Consider the following 19,590-nt stretch of genomic DNA (forward strand, 5'->3'; position numbering starts at 1 on the left):
CCTCGTCTCATCTGAATCAGGAGAGAAATATGCACGGATCAAGCACTGCTTACAAGCCAAAACAGTTCATAACAAATTGTTGATGGATTTTGATGTAAGAGGACTTTTGAGATGGACTGGAGGAAGCGTTATTATGGATTATGGACTCGTAATTTAGCTGAAAGCAGCGTTTTAAAGTTAAAACTTCTTAATGATGGATTTGTTTCTTACAAACACAGCTTTCGCTTCACAAGATGTTAACTGATGGACTGGAGTGGTGTGGATTACTTGTGGATTATTGTGATGTTTTTATCAGCTGTTTGGACTCTCATTCTGACGGCACCCATTCACTGTAGAGCATCCATTGCTGAGCAAGTGACGTAACGCTACATTTCTCATAATTTTCATTCCTTTAAATCAGCTATGTGTGTTTGTTTTTGTTGTTTCCTGCCGGAGTGCAGAGGTTTGTGCGAGTGTTATTCCAGGACGACTGTCGTAGTGCAGTGCGAACACTCCTCTGGAAGGCAGGGGAAAACGTCGAGGCTTTAGCCCAGACCTGCGCCGGTCTGTTCGGCGTGACGGAGCCGCAGCACTACTGTCTGTTCTGGAGGAGTGAAGGGGAAATGCGTCCTCTGCCGGCCCACGTTCAGCCCCATCAGCTGGGCACGCATGAGGGAGCGTCGCTGTCCTACCTCCGCTCCGATCACGACTTCAGCAAGATGCGCAGACTGACCAGAGGAGGCGCCGTAGATCTGGGCGAGTCAGTGTGCGAGGAGTGAAGAGACACAGGTGCACAGTGTGACTTTTATATTTGTTGTCACGTTCATGGCAAGAGGATTATGGATGTCACAAAGTATTTGAATGCTGTATACGTGTTCAGTTCTATGGATGATGGTGATTATTTTCGTGTGTTTGGGTGTGTTGCGTGTAATCAGAAAGCACAATAGCATTTCAAATGAATCGAAGCAAGATACTTGGTAATAATGCAAAAAGCAATATCTGCCAAACAGGAGATCTGGAAACGCTGTCCAGCGATCTGAGATTCAGCCGTCACTTATCGATTGGCTTGCAGAGGTGTGCATTGCAGAGTAATACCAAAGTGTTGACTATAAACAAAAAAATCTAAATAAAAATGAGTTATGTTTAAACAATACATCATATATGTGCACACCTGACATACTCTGAGTAATGGCACTGTGTCTGCACTGGACGCATGTAGCATGCTGCATTGAATCACTGGAGCGGTTTACACTGGACGAGTCTGAAGCGATGCACTTTCAGTCCATACTTTCATTCATCTGAAATACAAAAACATATTTACAAATATCATATGTGTGAATTGATAGATTTTAATTTTATTTAATTCTACATTGGTGCCCATAAGGCCACATAAAAATCTGTATGTTTTTTTTTTTTTTGATGTGAGATTTTACCTTAAAAAATCACTAAAAATTCAGACATTTAGATTTTCATCTGAAGCTCCATTGCAGCTCAAGATCTCAAATGCATCAACTTCACTGAAATACTGATTCATTTATTTTTAATAAATACGTTTTTGCAAATTAGAAAAATAGGCAAATGGAATTATTTAATATGTAACATCTATTTCATAAATACATTTTTATACCAATTATTTTTTGTTAAAATATGTAGTTGTATATTTACCATTCGAAAAGGTAAAGGTATTTTAATGTTTTATCTCTTCTGTTCACCGAGGCTGCATTTATTTGATACAGTAAAAACAGTAATATTGTGAAATATTATTATAATTTAAAATAACTGTTTTCTATGTGAATATATATTAAAGTGTAATTTATTTCTGTGATGCAGCACTGAATTTTCAGCATCATTCCTCCAGTCTTCAGTGTCACATGATCTTCAGAAATCATTCTAATATGCTGATTTGCTGCTCGAGACACATTTCTGATTACTATCAATGTTGAAAACAGTTGCGCTGCTTCATATTTTTGTGAAAACCTTGATACGTTTAATTTTTCAGAATTCTTTGATAAATAGCAAGTTAAAAAGAACAGCGTTTATTTGTAACATAAGTGTCTTTAGTGTCACTTTTTGATCAATTTAATGCATCTTTGCTGACAAAAAGTAGTAATTTCTTTAAAAAAAAAATACTATATCTATATAGTTGGAAACCAAGTTATTCACACATTCTGCTCTTGCTGAACTTGTAACACGTATATGTATTTATATTTCGTTATGAGATGACGTGCAGCTTCAGCACCTCCCGTGTGGACAGCGACACGCTTCCAGTGTGAATACAGTGTGATTCTGGAGTGTGAAGGAGTCTGGAGTATGTTTTGCAGTAACACTGCTGGCACTACAGTCAGTTTGTGGTACTCTGATTTTACAAGTTTTACTTGAACTGCACTGGCTATTTTGTTCGCTGAACATTAACTGATCACCGTGGACTTGCTCACTCAATCACCACTGGCCTGATATTTGTGTTTATTTGACTTTTTCCTTCATATTCTTCAGAAAGCAGACTATTTCATTGTGTGAAGGATGTAGTGAACATGTGGCATCATGATCATTTGTGAATACTCATGTAAATAGACTCCAAAGAACCAGCTGGTTGTGTTTTGCAGACGTGTTCAGCACTAATATTGTATGTTGTGGCGCTCGCTGAATGAGCTCACGGTGGGCAGATAAACGCAGACACTGTCAGGAGCTGCCCACAATTCAGCTCATACCGGGAAGCACATTTTGCTAAGTCAGGATGAATTTCCCTCTCGGATTGAGGAGAGGAATGTGATTCTCAAAATGGCCATCAAGTGTCAAACTTGGATGTTTCATAGGCAGGTTTTAGTTTTAAACCCGGGTCATATGCATGAAACGGTGCCGTTTGTGCCTGAAAAATGCTGGATTTTTACAAAGGATTTGATTGTTTTTTGAACCAGAATTAATACCCCATTTAAATTACTAACTATTACCCCAAAAATAAAACATGGTCGCTGCCTTACACAGCATTTAATGTTACTGTTACCACAAAAAAAGCTATTTGGACCGTGTTTGGACTGTAATATCTAGACTTATAATTTGAATAGATAATTCTAGTAGTATCACAAGTTTTGTGTGCCTTACAACACTAAATAAAAAAATTATAAATTAAAATTAATATAATTTAAAATGCAATCAATTAAAAAATACAATCACATAATTTTTGCATTTTAATTGAATTAATGTTTACATTTTTTTTGGGGGGGGGGGACATTTTTGCACTGCTGTTCAACTCCAAATAAAATATATATATTGTGTGTGTGTGTGTGTGTGTGTGTGTGTGTGTGTGTGTGTTTGTGTGTGTGAGTGTGTGTGAGTAGGATTGTTTTTTTTCTGACTAGTGCTATGTGAAGACATTACGTACTGTGAAGAACATTAAATGGCTATAATCCGAACTTCAGTCAATGTTACTCAAGGTTTCTTTCACCAAAAACTTTCGCAATTTCTTAACAATTTCTGAATCATTCCCCTCTGAAGTTCTCAAATAGGCTACTCTGATTGACTTGTATACAATACAGAATAGTTTCAAAGCATTGCAAAATTCATCCATTCTGAAGTTATTTCTAAGCAGCTCTACAGATGACTGTTGTCATTATTCAGCTCAATTCAGTGTTGATTCAGTTCAGTTCAATAACTGTCGATGTTGCATAGAATGACGATAAAGTAGCATGATAGCGTTTAACACATGAATTATTATATACTACATGCTGTTTCACATACTATTAAAATAGTAGACAGGTGGCTGTAAAGTTTCCATTCCATGTCAACATGCTACATCCAAATCTTTTATTTTAAAGCGTCAAGGAAAATCCATGTTCGCGATCATGGCTCATCTGTCTACAGACACTTGGATAAATTGCTTTTAGCCGTCTGTTGCGTCTAAATGTAAGTGTGGAGCTCTGTGCCAGTGAGGCGAAAGTGATAATCATCATAATGAATTATTCAGCAGGTTGAATGGGTTCAGTTGAGTTTTTCAGTCATTATTAACAGTGTTGAGGAATTGTCGTTTCTGTTTGTTTAACCTCTTGTTGCATTTGTCTGAGATATGTGTGTAGGCGCTCGAGGAATCTCTCCTGTGCATGTGTGAGTTTGCTCAGACTCTCACAATCTGACTTTGTTCTTGTGGTCGGACTAGTTATTCTGCCTTCCTGAACCTGTGGGCATCAATGTATGTCATTTGGAGTATTCCAGACATTTCAGAAAGAAAGCAACTGATGTAGATGTAGATGCTAAACTCAAAGCGACTGGTTTCTCCAGTCTGTATTACGTCAACAGGTGTTCCTGAAATGTGTGTGTGTGTGTGTGTGTATGAAGAGCTCATTTGCAAAAACAGATAACTCCGTTTTTAAAAATGTTCAAAAATCGTGTATTTTTTTTATCCTGCATTCCAATTAATATCAATCAGACTGCAGTTGGGTTGTTTTGAGTAAATAATAATAACAACTACAAAATACAGCTAACTAACACAATAAAAACATGACAACACAATAAAAAACATGATTTATGAAAATGAATCAAAACTAGTTATCTGTTTTTGCAAGTAAACTCTTTCTCTCTCTCTCTCTCTCTCTATATATATATGTATGTATGTGTGTGTGTGTGTGTGTGTGTGTGTGTGTGTGTGTGTGTGTGTGACCCTGAACCACAAAACCAGTCTTAAGTATAAATTTTTCAACATTGAGATTTATGCATCATCTGAAAGCTGAATAAATACGCTTTCCGTTGATGTATGGTTTGTTAGGATAGGACAATATTTGGCCGAGATACGGCTATATCTTTGTATTACTAATATTCAGGCTTGAACATCAGCGTCAAAATGTCTGATATTTTGGTTCATTTTAACACTATATAACCCATTAAAATGTAATGGTGATGTATGGGAATGATATGCACATATTCTGATTTAATTTTTGAATGATTTTCTTTCGCATAGTTCGATCGATCAGTGGACGTGTAGACACACACACACACACTCTCACACACACACACACACACACACACACACGGCAGCGTTTCCTGCAAATCTCCCGCCAAACGACTGTTTGATCAAACGCTTTCTCACCAGTTTCACTCTGACTCTGAATGTGACGCTGTAATGCTTTCTTTCTACAGTGAACTGTGCAGCTATAATGTAATGCTTATTCTATGATTCATGGGGCTCTGGTTATGACTTCAGTTCAGCTTTGATGCTTTTTATTGCTGGATCAGTTGAACTCGTGGCCGATGCATGCCTTCGTTTGTGATGCGGTTCATTGTGATGCATGAATGAACAATATGCTTCATATGGCATCATGACGCTCAGATTAATTTCTCTGAATGTTTACTGCCTAGGGAACGGTGCTGTACGCTTGTTCACTGACATGCAGTATTAAACATACAGTATTATGAATGCAAACGCCTGACATCTGTCTCTCTGGAGCCGCTGGTTGGTGATTATGGATTATTACACACTCACATTAACCTCAGCATTAGTAAGTTTGTAGTCTTTGTAGTCCACTAGAAGGCAGCAGCAACTTAGTATAATGTAGTTTTGCCGCTCTTTTTCTGATTTGAATCATATTTGGTGGATTGGTTGGAAAAAATAACAATACGAAATATTCGTTATCAACAAATGACTTTTATTGATCTATTTTAATATGTAAAAATATTTAGCCAGGTCAGACTTTTCTCTCAATGTCTTTAGTTTCAAGTTGTCATTTATTTCATTACATTTCTTTTTGTGTAGCTACAGTACATGATGTGATTCAAGCTTTATACTTTGAGGTCTGAATTCGCTTGGATAAAAGTCTCAAGTCTCCAGTTAAATCTGACAAAACAATAACTGGTTTAAAATTAAAAACTGTTCATAAATAAAGAAAAATATTTTATTTGTTATTTCTAAAAAAATAACATTTCGTGTCTTAGTTTGGTTTTGCTTAGTTTATAGTAATTTTAGGTGCTTTCATCTTATATGTATGTATATATATAGAGAAAGAGAGAGAGCTTTAATTTTTATTTCAGTATTAGTTACATTTTTTATTTATGTAATTCAAGTTTATTTAGGTTTAACCTTTTCATCGAATATTTATATTTTATTTCAGCTTCATTCAAAAATGTAACATTTATACTTTGAGGACAAATTTGCTCGGTCGAAAGTCGAGTTAGTTAAATCTGACGAAATCGGAGAAAAACAGTTCATAAATAGAGTAAAAAATACTTTCTTTTTATTTTTAAAATGATAACGTTTGGTGTTTTAGTTTGGTAAGACAGCAGTAATAATATTTAGTCTTATTTGAAATAATCAAATATGGTATGAAGTCTAAAGTATGAGGGTTATTTTAGTATTATTGAGATATTATTATAGTTTTTATTCATATTTTGAATTAGTTTTTATATTATATTATTATTTTTCAAATATATTTATTTCCATTAATTTGAGCTATTTTACTACATGATCAACTAAATGAAAATGAGAAATGTTGCCTTAGCAACTAAATGGAAATAAAATATTTGATTTTATTTCCAGTAGAGTTTATTTTAATTTAAGTAATGAAAAATGTTTTGTGGTTTTAGTTTCAGTTCACTATAATAACCCCGATGAGTATTTGATGGCGGTGCGTGCACACGCTGCGGCTTCTCTCTCTCCCGACAAAACGGTGTTTTCGTGTTTTTTATCTTGTGAGTCGCAGTGTTTTTGTACGTATTCGCGTCTATCTGTCTCTAAGCGCGCATACAGTCGTGAGTTTCTGCTCGATGTCGGCAGAACCACATTTTTAGAGCTAAACTCTGCGCACGCCGAAGAGCTGCGGGACCTCGGTCTGCTCCGGAGGCCTACACCATCACCGACCCCCACTACTGCATCTCGCCCACAGCGGAGGCGCCACAAGCGGTGCGAGAGGAAGCAGAAGAGGGGTAAGCGCGGAGGTATTCGGGCTAGTCTAGCGGCTAACCCGCACAAGCCAGCTATCCCCACCATCGTACTGGCTAACGTACGCTCTTTGGACAATAAACTCACCCCTGGTGGAGTTTGTTTACTAAGTGCCAGCCGTTCTATCTACCGAGGGAATATACAGCCATACTGCTCGTTTTGGTCATTTATTTTGCTAGCTAGGTAGTGTTTGAGCTATACATTAAAGCCTTATATAAACTCCTCAGATGCACCGCGGAGGGTCTTCGATGCGGATCTTAAATTTCTGTGGGAGAGAAAGTTGCTGGAGAATGTCAAAATCAGCTTGATTGGAGCAAAATAAATGACGACTAATACAAGTGTTCAGTTTCTGACATATAGCCTGAATCTGAAATAGTTTATTGTGAGCAGTGCCTCTGTTAGCTTCATTTACATGTCAGCAGCAGCTCTCTCTCTTGCTTTTCTGAGGCCTTGGTGATGTAAAACTGCTCACCAGGGGCCTCGTGTGTGAATGTTTTGTACACACTAATTAAGTTTTTGAAAAGTCCATACACTAGAGATCAACCAATCATGGATTGTGCGATAATTACAGTCATTGAAAAAAGCTCATTCCCAATTAATCGGTCAAAAGTTGAATAAAAAACTATATATTGAACTGAATAAGGTGAATCTTTATATCATGGCATTATTATTTTATGAGGTAGATTAATTTGAAAAGAAAAATTGCACGAGATAAGACATTTTGAGACAATGTATCTTCAATTAATTTTTTGTTTTACAATATTTTCAATTGGCTTTTTTATATTTACAGTTTTTCATTTTAATTATAGTTTAAGTTTTAGTAATTTTACTGTGCTTTTATGATTTTATTAGTATTTGCATTTTAAAAAATTGTATATAATTATTTTGTTTATTTTAGTTTTACATTTAGTATTTGAAGTACTTTAACTTATTTCAGTTGTCAACATTTCTACTTTTTTTTAAGAAAATTTTGATGTATGTCAAAGTCATATGACCCCTTTAATGAGGGGAAAAACCACAATCCCATGAAGCATTATAACTAGGGATGCACGATATTATCGGACTGATATCAGAATCGGCCGATAATGACTTTAAATGTAAATATCGGCATTGGGGCCAGATATGAGAGTTTTTTTTTATTTTTATTTTTTTACTTTTTTAAATAGTTTTTCATCTAATATTTATATATATATTTTTTTTTTTTCAGCTTTATTTCAATTACCAATTTTTTTTTATTTTATTTCATTTTATTTTTTTACAATATCAACACTGTAGCCCACTGGCAATTTGTTTTTGTCTCGTTTTAAGCATAAATCTAGCAATTTTGAGGTTTATGCTTAAAATAAGGGGGAAAAAAGTATATTTCTAATGGGAAAATAATACAAATAAGCTTAAAAACAAAGCCTTAATATTGAACATTGTTTTGCTTCTCACATGAATTGATCTTGTTTTGAGAGTGTTTCTACTAGGGAGAAAAATACAGAAATCCTAGCGTATAAATGAGCAACATTAGCATTATAACAGCTTACAGAGAGTTTCTCAGTGTCTCCCTTCAGCACTCTCTCCAGATACAGCTGCTTGATCTCGCGCTCCAAACGGGAAGGAAGTCCCGGATACATGGTGCTTCCTCCAGACAGGACGATGTGCTTGTAGAAATCCGACCTTCAGATGGATGGAAAAATCCAGATGGAAATCAATTTAATTTCTATCAGAAACAACTGTGACATGCTGAAAATGACCTCAGAGAAAGTGCTTCGGTTGTGTTTAACCTGAAATATTCCTTTTAAAAACTAGCTGTGCTGAGTAAAGGCCCTCCAGAAGGTCTTGGATAAAAATACCCCCTGACTTGTTAGCAGAAGAACATTTGCAGGACAAATCTGTCCAATTACTGACCATACGTCAAGTCAACTTTTGCACAGAGTCAAGCATTAAGCGTCTGATTGAGGACGATGCTGTTGAATGATTCTGACCTGATGTCAATGTCTGCTGCCTGGATGGTGTTGAAGAGCAGTTCGGCCACACCAACACCCTCCACGTTAATGCGATGAGGCTGGAAAAGAGCCTTTGGCGCACCAAACCTCTCGCCTCCGACTATCATCCGCCCGTCTGGTAACTGCACACAAAAAAGGTCAGTCAAATTTGTATTTTCTGTAAAGAGGCCAGTCAAGTTTAAATATACATGCATGAGAAACTTAAAGCAGCTCTCTTGTGCCCCCTATTTGCAGATACATAGAGTGCATCAGTGCTTTTTGAGTGGGGTTTTTTTTTTCCATTAATTTTTCTTACAGGGATTTTTTTTTAGTTTTCATTAAAGAGTTAAAAGCCTTGAACCAAACCAACCTGCTACTGGGTGAATCACAACACTGCTTGGAAGCAAAAACGTATTTGAAAATCGAACAAAAAGATAAAGGTACAAGACCAGCTTTAATGAGGGGAAAAAACTACAATCCCATGAGGCATTATAACTGACATAATCGCATTAAAAACTATGGTGAGATACAAAACTATTATTTTAAAGTTGTTGATTTTACTATAGAAACAATATTTTACATTTATTACCAAATATCAGTAGTATATATACTAATATTTTTTGTGTAAGTATTGTGAGAGCGTAAAGAGATCAACTTGATTACATAATTGTCGGTGCATCATGGGAGTGGGCGGAGCTAAAGAGCTCTTGGTGACTCTGGTGGAATTCTTGCACAGCATCATGGGTAATGTAGTTTTCACCACAAATTCCACTGTTTTAACGGATATTTTAAAAAATGAGTTGAAATAATGCAAACAGATGGTTTGAACAAAAACATATACCATTGATTAACAACCATGGAGCTCACAACAGGTCTGTCTTTAAATATTTATAAGTTATCGTTCAATTGGAAATCTCAACTGGAAAGTTAAAGTAATATGCACTATATCTGTAATTCTCAGTTAGTTTTGGACAAGCAATATAGTATCAAACTTAGCCTATTTTTGTTCATGGTTTGCGAGGGCATTTCCTAGAATATCTTCATTTTCATCAAGTGTAAGAATATTTTGTGTGTTTTTAAGTGTATTACCGTGTAGGACTCCACCAGGACACTGGTCTCATTGGCCAGTTTCTGTTCCTGCTCAATGTTGTAGCCAACAAAACACAGATTCTCCTTCATCATCCGCACAGTCTCGAAGTCCACCGTGTGGTTGAAGACGTAGCCTCGCAGGAGCAGAAGCTGCACGGATGAATATATAATGGATGAAAGATGTATTTTTGCTAACACTTGTCATATATTGGTGATTTTAAAAAATTAAATAAAACAATAATTCTAGATTCTAGTTTTTAATCCATTTTAAGATAATTTGTGACCCTGGAGCACAAAACCAGTCTTAAGTCACTGGGGTATATTTGTAGCAATAGTAATAGCAAAATTATCCATTTTTATTTTATGCCAAAAATCATTAGGATATTAAGTAAAGATGTTCCATTAAGATATTTTGTAAATGTCCTACTGTAAATATAAAAACTTAGTAATATGCATTGCTAAGAACTTAATTTAGACAACTTTAAAGATGATTTTCTCAATATTTAGATTTTTTTGCACCCTCAGATTCCAGATTTTCAAATAGTTGCATCTCAGCCAAATATTGTCCGATCCTAACAAACCATACATCAATGGAAGCTTATTTATTCAGCTTTCAGGTGATGCATAAATCTCAATTTCGAAAAAATTGACCCTTATGACTGGTTTTGTGCTCCAGGGTCACATTTATGAAAATTAGTCTGCAAAATAGACAGTTTAATGAAACATCTCAGGTAGAAGTTAAACTCGAAGGCATCTGTGAATTAATACTGATTACAGTAATAATGCATTTACAATGCAAGTCAAGAGTCCTGATATTAATATGTCACAGTTTCCACAAAAATATGAAGCAGCACAACTGTTTTCAACATTGATAATAATCAGAAATGTTTCTCGAGCAGCAAATCTGCATATTAGAATGATTTCTTAAGATCATGTGACACTGAAGGCTGGAGTAATGATGTTGAAAATACAGCTTTGATCACAGAAATAAATTATATTTTATAATATATTGAAAGAGAAAACCGTTTTTTAAAATTGTAATAATATTTCAAAATAGTAGGTCATTTTGATCAAATAAATGCAGCCCTCTGCGTACCATATATTGAAGAACACTGGTGTGCAAGACAACTTTGGACCCCACTGATTTTCACTGTGTGGATGCAGAAGTTTGGAAAGACATGAGGATGAGTAAATGATGACAAATTGCTAGTTTTTGAGGTGAACTGTCTCTTTTAACATGTACTGAACCGGTAACATTGCACTAAAGTGTTCGTCCTCAGTTTCCATGGTGAGAACAGAAAAGTGGAAAGGAAAATGTGACCTTAATCAGATTAAGCGTGATGTCTCGTCCTGCGATGTCTAAGTGGCGCGTGAGGTGAGGCAGAGAGAAGCCCTCGTAAACGGGACAGATGTGAGTCACACCATCTCCCGAGTCGACCACCACACCGGTCAACAAACCTGCCACACGAACACAGCATACACTCAGGGTTGCCAAGTCTGCGATTTTCAGAATTGGGCCCCTTTTAAACGGTTGTTGAGAGTTGATTTTTTTCCTGCGTGTTTGACATGTTCAATGTTGGGATGGTTACTTTGGAAATGTTAGAAAAGTTATCCTATTTAAAATGTAATAAGTAGTGTGACTATTTCAATTACTTTATTCATGTAACTGATTACATTTGATTACTTTTCTACATTTCTAATGAATGTTTTCAACTGTTAATCAATCATTTAAAGCAGACAGGGTTAACCTTACAGTAGCACTCAACACTGATTACTGTCAGACTTTCAAAATCCTTCTTCACTTGAATTAAGATCATAATAATTTAATTTAAAACACAGCCACCACAAAATCAGACTTTAGCACTCGACTCTATTTACTTTGAGATCATTCTGAGGTTAAATACAGATATAAAATCATTACAAGAAACCATTTAATAGCTAGGATACTGTTTTTTAAATCAAATCTTTGCATAGCTATGACAGGAAACACTGGCATCTAACAAAGCCTTGGAAGAAAAAAAAAATAGTTAATCTTAAAAAATAAAGCATATACTTAAACCCAAATAGGAAATAAAACAGTTAAGCATGTGTCCTATTCTGTGTCCTAAACTCCTGGTGTCTACTATTTTAAAGCAGTCAATGCAATTTGGGAACGAAATCAATCATATCTGCATGTGTGTGAAAATATTCAGATGTAACCCACTTTGTAATTGTTAACAATTTCATAAATAACTAATTTAATTACACGTTTTTTTCTCAGTAAATGTGACAAATGTAACAGTTACATTTATTTTGTCATTTAACTACGTACCGCTGTTACGTGTAACTAGTCACTCCCCAACACTGGACATATTGCATATTTGACTGGAATGTTTATATTGATATATTTTAGGGCCATTTTCTATCTACCAAATGCTAGGTGACGAGTTTTGTGAGGGAGGGTACAATCCAGCCTTTGGGCTTCTTTGAAAACAGACTGATTATGAGTGATTTTTCAAATCCCGCCTTTTAAATAAAACAGACAATCGCCGATTAATAAAGTTATCGTGTCTTACACATGCGCAATGGCTGGATCAACCCGAAGATTTTTTTAATGCTAATTGAGCTTAAAGGGATAGTTCACCCAAAAATGAAAATTCTGTCATCAATTACTCACCCTCATGCCGAACACAAATTAAGATATTTCTGATGAAATCCGAAAGCTTTCTGACCCTCCATGAAGGGTACTACCACGATCAAGGCCCAGAAACATAATAAGGACATCGTTAAAATAGTCCATGTGACATCAGGGGTTAAGCCATAATTTTACGAAGCTATGACAATACTTTTTGTGTGCAAAGAAAACTAAAATAACAACTTTATTCAACAATACTTCTTCTCCTAGGGCGCTATCTTGGAGAGTCACGACGTATGCGCAAGCTCTCCTCTAAATGTAAACCAGGCGCAGCACGTGCGTGTTCAACGTCAGCTGCATCACGCGCATTTGTTGTTTACATGCAGGAAAATCATGCGCATGCATCATGATAATACCCTCCAAAATGGCACTCTAGGGTGACACGGAGGAGAAGAATTGTTGAGTAAAGTTATTTTTGAAGAGACTCAACGTAGCTTCATAAAATTACGGTTGTACCCCTGATGTCACATGGACTATTGTAACGATGTCCTTTCTGGTCCTTGATCGTGGTAGTAGCCTACCCTTGCTGCCTATGCAGGGTCAGAAAGCTCTCGGATTTCATCAAAAATATTTGTGTTCTGAAGATGAACGGTCTTGCGGGTTTGGAACGACATGAGGGTGAGTAATTAATGACCGAATTTTCATTTTTGGGTGAACTATCCCTTTAAGAAACGATATTTATGGGAAAGTTCATGTCAGATTATTTGCTAATTTCAAATATGTTATTTAAACGTTTAAATAACAAAACTTTCATAACGTTTAAATTTACCGTTTATGTTGAGACAATGAAATATCCAACTCAACTACTAAACCTATTTTTTAATCTGCCGCTTACTTTTTTAAAGATGAAACCGTAAGGCATCATTATGTATTCTAATGATGAATTGTAAGTTGTGATAACTAATCAAAGCTATTTTTTCAGTGTTTTGATATTAGGGTGATTGGGTTAGTTTGGCCTATTTTTGATTACCCATTGACCTAGTTTTGTTTTGCAGACCTGGCAACCCTTTTTCATTGACGTTCAGCACATTTCAGAGGTTCACCGGTCTGTTTTACCCTGAGCGTAGAGAGTCAGCACGGCTTGAATGGCGATGTAGATGCCGTGGAACTTGTAGGTCTCAAACATGACCTCGGCGATCTTCTGCCGGTTCTTCAGCGGGTTCTCCGTCAGCAGGACCTTACAGTCGGGAGGGTTGATGTTGAGCTGCTGCAGGCCGAACGTGTGATCATCCCACAGGTGCAGCATGTCCTCCCAGCAGCGGACTATCCCGTTCTCCATGGGGTACGAGACCTCCAGCATGGAGCGCCATTCGCTCGCCTCATCACCAACCATCAGATCCTGAAGAGAGGCGAACAGTGTTGACTTCAGTATTGAATGAGTAAAAAACAATAACAAATTATTAAAGCATTGAGGGTGTTGAATTTTTAATTATAACACAGATAGTTCCGGTCCTTGATTCTGATTGGCTGAACCACGTTCGGAGCTGTTGTAAATTACTCTACAAACACACACCTTTGTTTACGTTTGTGTGTTGCTCGGCAACCACTTTGTTGGAACCACAACTGTTTCTCAGGAGCTACGTTCCGGTCCTTGATTCTGATTGGCTGAACCACATTCGGAGCTGTTGTAAATTACTCTACAAACACACACCTTTGTTTACGTTTGTGTGTTGCTCGGCAACCACTTTGTTGGAACCACAACTGTTTCTGAGGAGCTACATTGTTTGGTGGAAGAATACTGTTTTTATTAATATCATTACACTTTATTTGCTCTGTTTTATTTTGTGAAACTAACTACGTATATGGAATAACCGTTTTATAAAAGCAATAAGCCCCGTGAAGCCGTGGTTTACAGTGAATTTTATAACAGCTTACCTAACAACGCCCCTTAGCTGTTATAAATTCACTGTAAACCACGGCTTCTTGCTTTATTATCCTTATTTACTTTAATAAAAATTATTTTTATTCAATTCATTTAAAAATGCATCTGTGTATTCAATTAATTATATACTCTTGCCAGTTTAAAGATGGAGTATAGTTTCTGCAGCAAAAATAATGAATCTCGCGCAACTCTAATAATCTGCTGTTTAATGTCAGCGGTCTTGACATTTTTTAAAAGAAAATTGTTTTGTTATATATCTGAAAAATATAAACCTATATTAGAATATGACAGTGTATATGTTGTTTATATTACATTTCTGTGATTATTGAAATGTTTGAATCACTCTTGAAATGTATGAGAGGATAAGGGATATGTTATAGCATTAAATAATATGGAATAAGGCACTTAAATGTACAATAGAAGATATATTAAAACGAGGAATAGAATTATTCTAAATAATTATAAATCTACAAATGAGAGATGTTTTATTGCTATCTTGTTAAATGACAATGTGTATTAGTGTAATTTATTTATACTACATTAGTATGATATATTTATTAATATTTTGAATTATTTTCTAATTTAATATTTTCAGGTTGTATTTTAGTTTTGTCATTTTTATTGTTTGTTTCTTTTAAGCATTTCTATATTTTCTAATTTTATTTTATTTTTATTTGTTTTAACAGTTTTATTTCAATGTAATTTTAGTGTTTTAAATGTATTTACTTCACTACTTGGTATTACAACCTTTTAAAATTTCATTCATTTTTTCATATAATATTTTTTAGATTTTTATTTCAGCTTTATTTTTTATTTTTTTGGCTGGATAACTCACCTTGATCTCTATATTCCCAACTTTTGTGTCTGACTGAATGATGGGACGTTTAAAAGTTTAATTAAGAATGTCAGAAGCTTTTAAAACGGCAATATATTTAGTTCCATGTACATTTCTGAATTCAAACAAGTTTCCTTCAACATTCATTTCAACACAAATAGTGCTGATGTTCAGTCCTGTGCATCAGTATCAAGTATTTAAATCAGTGATATTCAGTAGCAGCAGATATAGCGTTTTAGCCCCATTATAATGACTTGTGTATCTCTTACCCCGTCCCATTGTCACAGACGACCACTTTCCTCCCGCTGCTGTCCATGCTGTTTCAGATGAGCTGCAGGGACTGTCAGTGCATTCGGTGAGGATGCAGACGCTCGTCAGTCTCAGTCTGGCTGTTTTGTGAAGTGAGGTCAGATTTAAAGGGGCCGGTTTACCTGAGGATTATTTTTTCTTATCTTGCACAGTTACACTATAGACGTAATTTAATGGAAACGTAATGCACAAATCTTAGAGTAAAACCTGTTAATTACTGAACTGCCAATTATCTTATCACACAGTAAATAAGTGACCCTGGAGCACAAAAGCAGTCTTAAGTCTTCGGGGTGTAGCAATAGCCAACAATACATTGTATGGGTCAAAATTATTGATTTTTCTTTTATGCCAAAAATCATTAGGATATTAAGTAAAGATCATGTTCCATGAAGATATTTTGTAAATGTCCTACTGTAAATATATTAAAACGTAATTTTTGATTAGTAATATGCATTGCTAAGAACTTCATTTGGACAACTTTAAAGGCGATTTTCTCAATATTTAGATTTTTTTTGCACCCTCAGATTCCAGATTTTCACATAGTTGTATCTCGGCCAAATATTGTCCTATCCTTACAAACCATACATCAATGGAACGCTTATTTATTTAGCTTTGAGATGGTGTATAAATCTCAATTTCAAAAAATTGACCCTTATTACTGGTTTTGTGCTCCAGGGTCACATATATTACATTTTTAAAAATATGTAAATATGAAATCTATAATTTAGATTACTGTAAAATATTGTGAAAAATGATACATTAAGAAAGCAGTATGTATACAGTAATGAAATCCCAAAGGAAAATCCTTTTATCTTGCAGAGTTGAACTCTATGTAATTTAATGGAAAAATATTGCAGAAATCTTATAGTAAAACCTGTTAATTGCTGAACTGTAAGTCGCCTTGTCATACAATAAAATGTTGCATTTTAAAAGATAATACGTCATTTAAAATGACCTTATAATTGAGAAAACGTTTAGTCTATTTAACAAAGCAACTTTTACAGTAAAACAGTAAAATAAAAAATTAAATCCCAAAAGAAATACCTTTTATCTTGCAGAATTTCACTCTAAAAATGTGTAATTTAATGGGAACATTTTTTCAAAACTTTTATAGTAAAAAACTGTTATCTTATCTTATAACTTATCATACAGGAAATTTATTTTATTTTATTTGAATTATTATGCATTATATTTTAGAAGACAATAGATATTTAAATGACTGTAAAATATTACCTTATAATTGAGAAAATGTATAGCAAAATAGCAATATACATACTTATACAGTAAAATATTAAACTGCTTTGTATGAAAAATGGCTATGGTTTTGCTTATAATTTACAGGTGAAAATATACCTGTATATTTATTGAAAATATACCTGTGTATATAAATAGTGGTAGAGCATTGCGTTAGCAGCGCAAAAGGTCGTGGGTTCAATTCCCAAGAAACACACATACTGGTCAAAAATGTATAACCTGAATGCACTGTAAGTCGCTTTAAAAGCATCTACTAAATGCATAAATTATTAAATTATATACTATATTTAGCAATGCGATGCATATACTTTTAGAATAAAATATGGTTATTTTTTATACAAGTATGGATCAGAAGATCCGAATTTCTTCTTTTGTGTTTTACAGAATTAAATTATGCTAATATTTTAACTTATTCCTTCAAATGGTGATTTGGGTTTTGTAAAGCTGTGTTATTTGAACGGGTAATTTAGTTGATGGTTACAAGCCACTTGTACACTTGTTACAAGCTGTGAACAGCCTTTGTTTTGCCAGCTGTTTAGCATCTACAATTCAAACTTTGAGTCTCTTCAAAAATAATTTCATTTATTTCAAAACTGCAAACAGCAGACAAATGAAAACAAGACAGTCGCGTTCTTCATGTGACTTCGGTGAGTTTGATGTCGTAGGCACATAAAAAGCTGACTGACGCAATGTACACACGCTATATGACGTATGTTGATGTGTCATAAATTCACAGCGAGGTCAGCAGCATTAATATTCCATAACATGTGAGTTAATCTATGTTTATCATCATGATTATATTCCTGTGTAAAACAGTTCAATGGTCCTAAATCCTCATTTAACAATAAAATGCACAAGCAACTGACACAACCTACACGATGTTCTTATGAAAACATACAGCAGCACATTACTTCTACCTTCAAGATCAAACCGTTTCATGTTTGTAGTGCTATGAAAGGCCTGGCTGGACCATCTAGACTAGACTTTGAATACAAAATTTGCATAATATATGTCCTTCTGTGCGATATGTCTCATATTTTGTGCCACCTGAGTATTAGAATGATTGAAAAAGCCAATGAACCTGAAGAGATTGATTTGGCACGTGCCTATTAAGAGGTCCAGTCTTAAAATTGTAGCTCCTCTTTGGTCAGGGACAGACCAAACACGAAAAAAGGGAGTAACTTTGTCCTTTTTAGTCAGATTTCCTAACAGCAAATCGAGCTGATTCCTCAGTCTTTCTTTTAAGTGCATGTCTAAGCAGCAGTCCTCTGCCCTCCAGACGCTTCAAAGCCTCATGTGTTTCCAGTGCAGGCGTTCTTCACGACTCAAAGTCGCTGTCGCTGCTGACGGATATGTCCGGCGTGGCGGCCCCGGTCCCCCGTGGCCCCGTGCCTGAGCTGCAGTCGCTGTTCTCCCCTGGGCTCCCGGGACGATGTGGTGAGGAGCCCTGGAGGTGCGTGTTGTGCTCCGAGGAGCATTCTGGAGAGCTTCCGGAGGGAAGGAGGGAGGAATCTTGCTGCAGCCTGGGGAAAAAAAAGACAGCGGTAGATGGATATTTACTCTTGAGATGCAAATCAACATAGACACATTTGAAGCTCCTACACTCTTAAAGGGTTAGTTCACCCAAAAATTAAAATTCTGTCATTAATTACTCACCCTCGTGTCGTTCCAAACCCGTAAGACCTTCGTTCATCTTCTGAACACAAATTAAGATATTTTTGATGAAATCTGAGAGCTCTCTGACCCTGCATAGACAGCAAGGATCCTTACACGATCAAGGCTAAGAAACGTAGCAAGGAGATCGTTAAAATAATCCATGTGACATCAGCTACGAGAATACTTTTTGTGCGCAAAGAAAACAAAAATAACGACTTTATTCAACAATTCGTCTCCTCTGCGTCACCCTATAGCGCCATTTTGGAGAGTATCACATACGTAAACAACGTATGCAATGTATGTACGCGGATACGCTGTTTACATTGTTTCCACTTTGATCTGAACGTAAACAGCATATCCGCATACATACGTTGTTTACGTATGTGATATTCTCCAAAATGGCACCAGGGTGACGCAGAGGAGACGAATTGTTGAATAAAGTCGCTATTTTTGTTTTCTTTGCGCACAAAAAGTATTCTCGTAGCTTCGTAAAATTACGGTTGAACCACTGATTACATGGATTATTTTAACGATCTCCTTGCTACGTTTCTGGTCCTTGATCGTGGTAGTACCCTAGCTGTCTATGGGAGGGTCAGAGAGCTCTCGAATTTCATCAAAAATAACTTAATTTGTGTTGCGAAGATGAACGGCGCTCTTACGGGTTTGAAACGACATGAGGGTGAGTAATTAATGACAGCATTTTTTGGGTGAACTATCCCTTTAAATATAAAGGTTCCAAAAGGAGGTTTTTCACAGTGATGCCATAGAAGAACCATTTTTGGTTTCCCAAAGAGCCCTTCAGCGAACATTTCTTAAAAATAACCTTTTTTTTTTCTTCATGTGAAGAACATTTTAAAAATCAAAAAAAAAAAAAAAAACATTTTTCCACTATAAAGAACCTTTTGTAGAATGGAATAATTCCATGGCTCTTCATGGAATCATTGATGCCGAAAAATAACCTTTAAAGGGGTCATAGGATGCCCATTTTCCACAAGTTGATATGATTCTTTAGGGTCTTAA

At 35.7% G+C, this 19,590-nt stretch overlaps 2 protein-coding genes across 2 annotated transcripts in view; both read right to left on the reverse strand.

Annotated features, from left to right (window-relative positions):
* Positions 1 to 7,124: 7,124 nt before the first annotated feature.
* LOC107696725 (actin-related protein 2-B-like) lies at positions 7,125 to 15,667 on the reverse strand. The gene is made up of 8 exons (XM_016497204.1): positions 15,621 to 15,667; positions 15,352 to 15,403; positions 13,691 to 13,973; positions 11,282 to 11,418; positions 9,961 to 10,110; positions 8,872 to 9,014; positions 8,431 to 8,563; positions 7,125 to 7,166 (listed from the first exon to the last, which is right to left on the reverse strand). The coding sequence occupies exons 1-8, from the start codon at positions 15,665 to 15,667 to the stop codon at positions 7,125 to 7,127; spliced, it is 987 nt and encodes a 328-aa protein (XP_016352690.1).
* A 1,877-nt stretch (positions 15,668 to 17,544) lies between these two features.
* Positions 17,545 to 19,590, reverse strand: part of LOC107696730 (homeobox protein SIX6-like) — an 8,743-nt gene continuing 6,697 nt past the window's right edge. The window contains exon 3 of the mRNA XM_016497211.1: positions 17,545 to 18,437. Coding sequence (XP_016352697.1) covers positions 18,233 to 18,437 — 205 coding nt within the window. The 3' untranslated portion in view covers positions 17,545 to 18,232. The remainder of the gene's footprint in view (positions 18,438 to 19,590) is intronic.

Source organism: Sinocyclocheilus anshuiensis, unplaced genomic scaffold (assembly GCF_001515605.1).
Source record: "Sinocyclocheilus anshuiensis isolate Anshui unplaced genomic scaffold, SAMN03320099.WGS_v1.1 scaffold1091, whole genome shotgun sequence".
NCBI lineage: Eukaryota > Metazoa > Chordata > Actinopteri > Cypriniformes > Cyprinidae > Sinocyclocheilus > Sinocyclocheilus anshuiensis.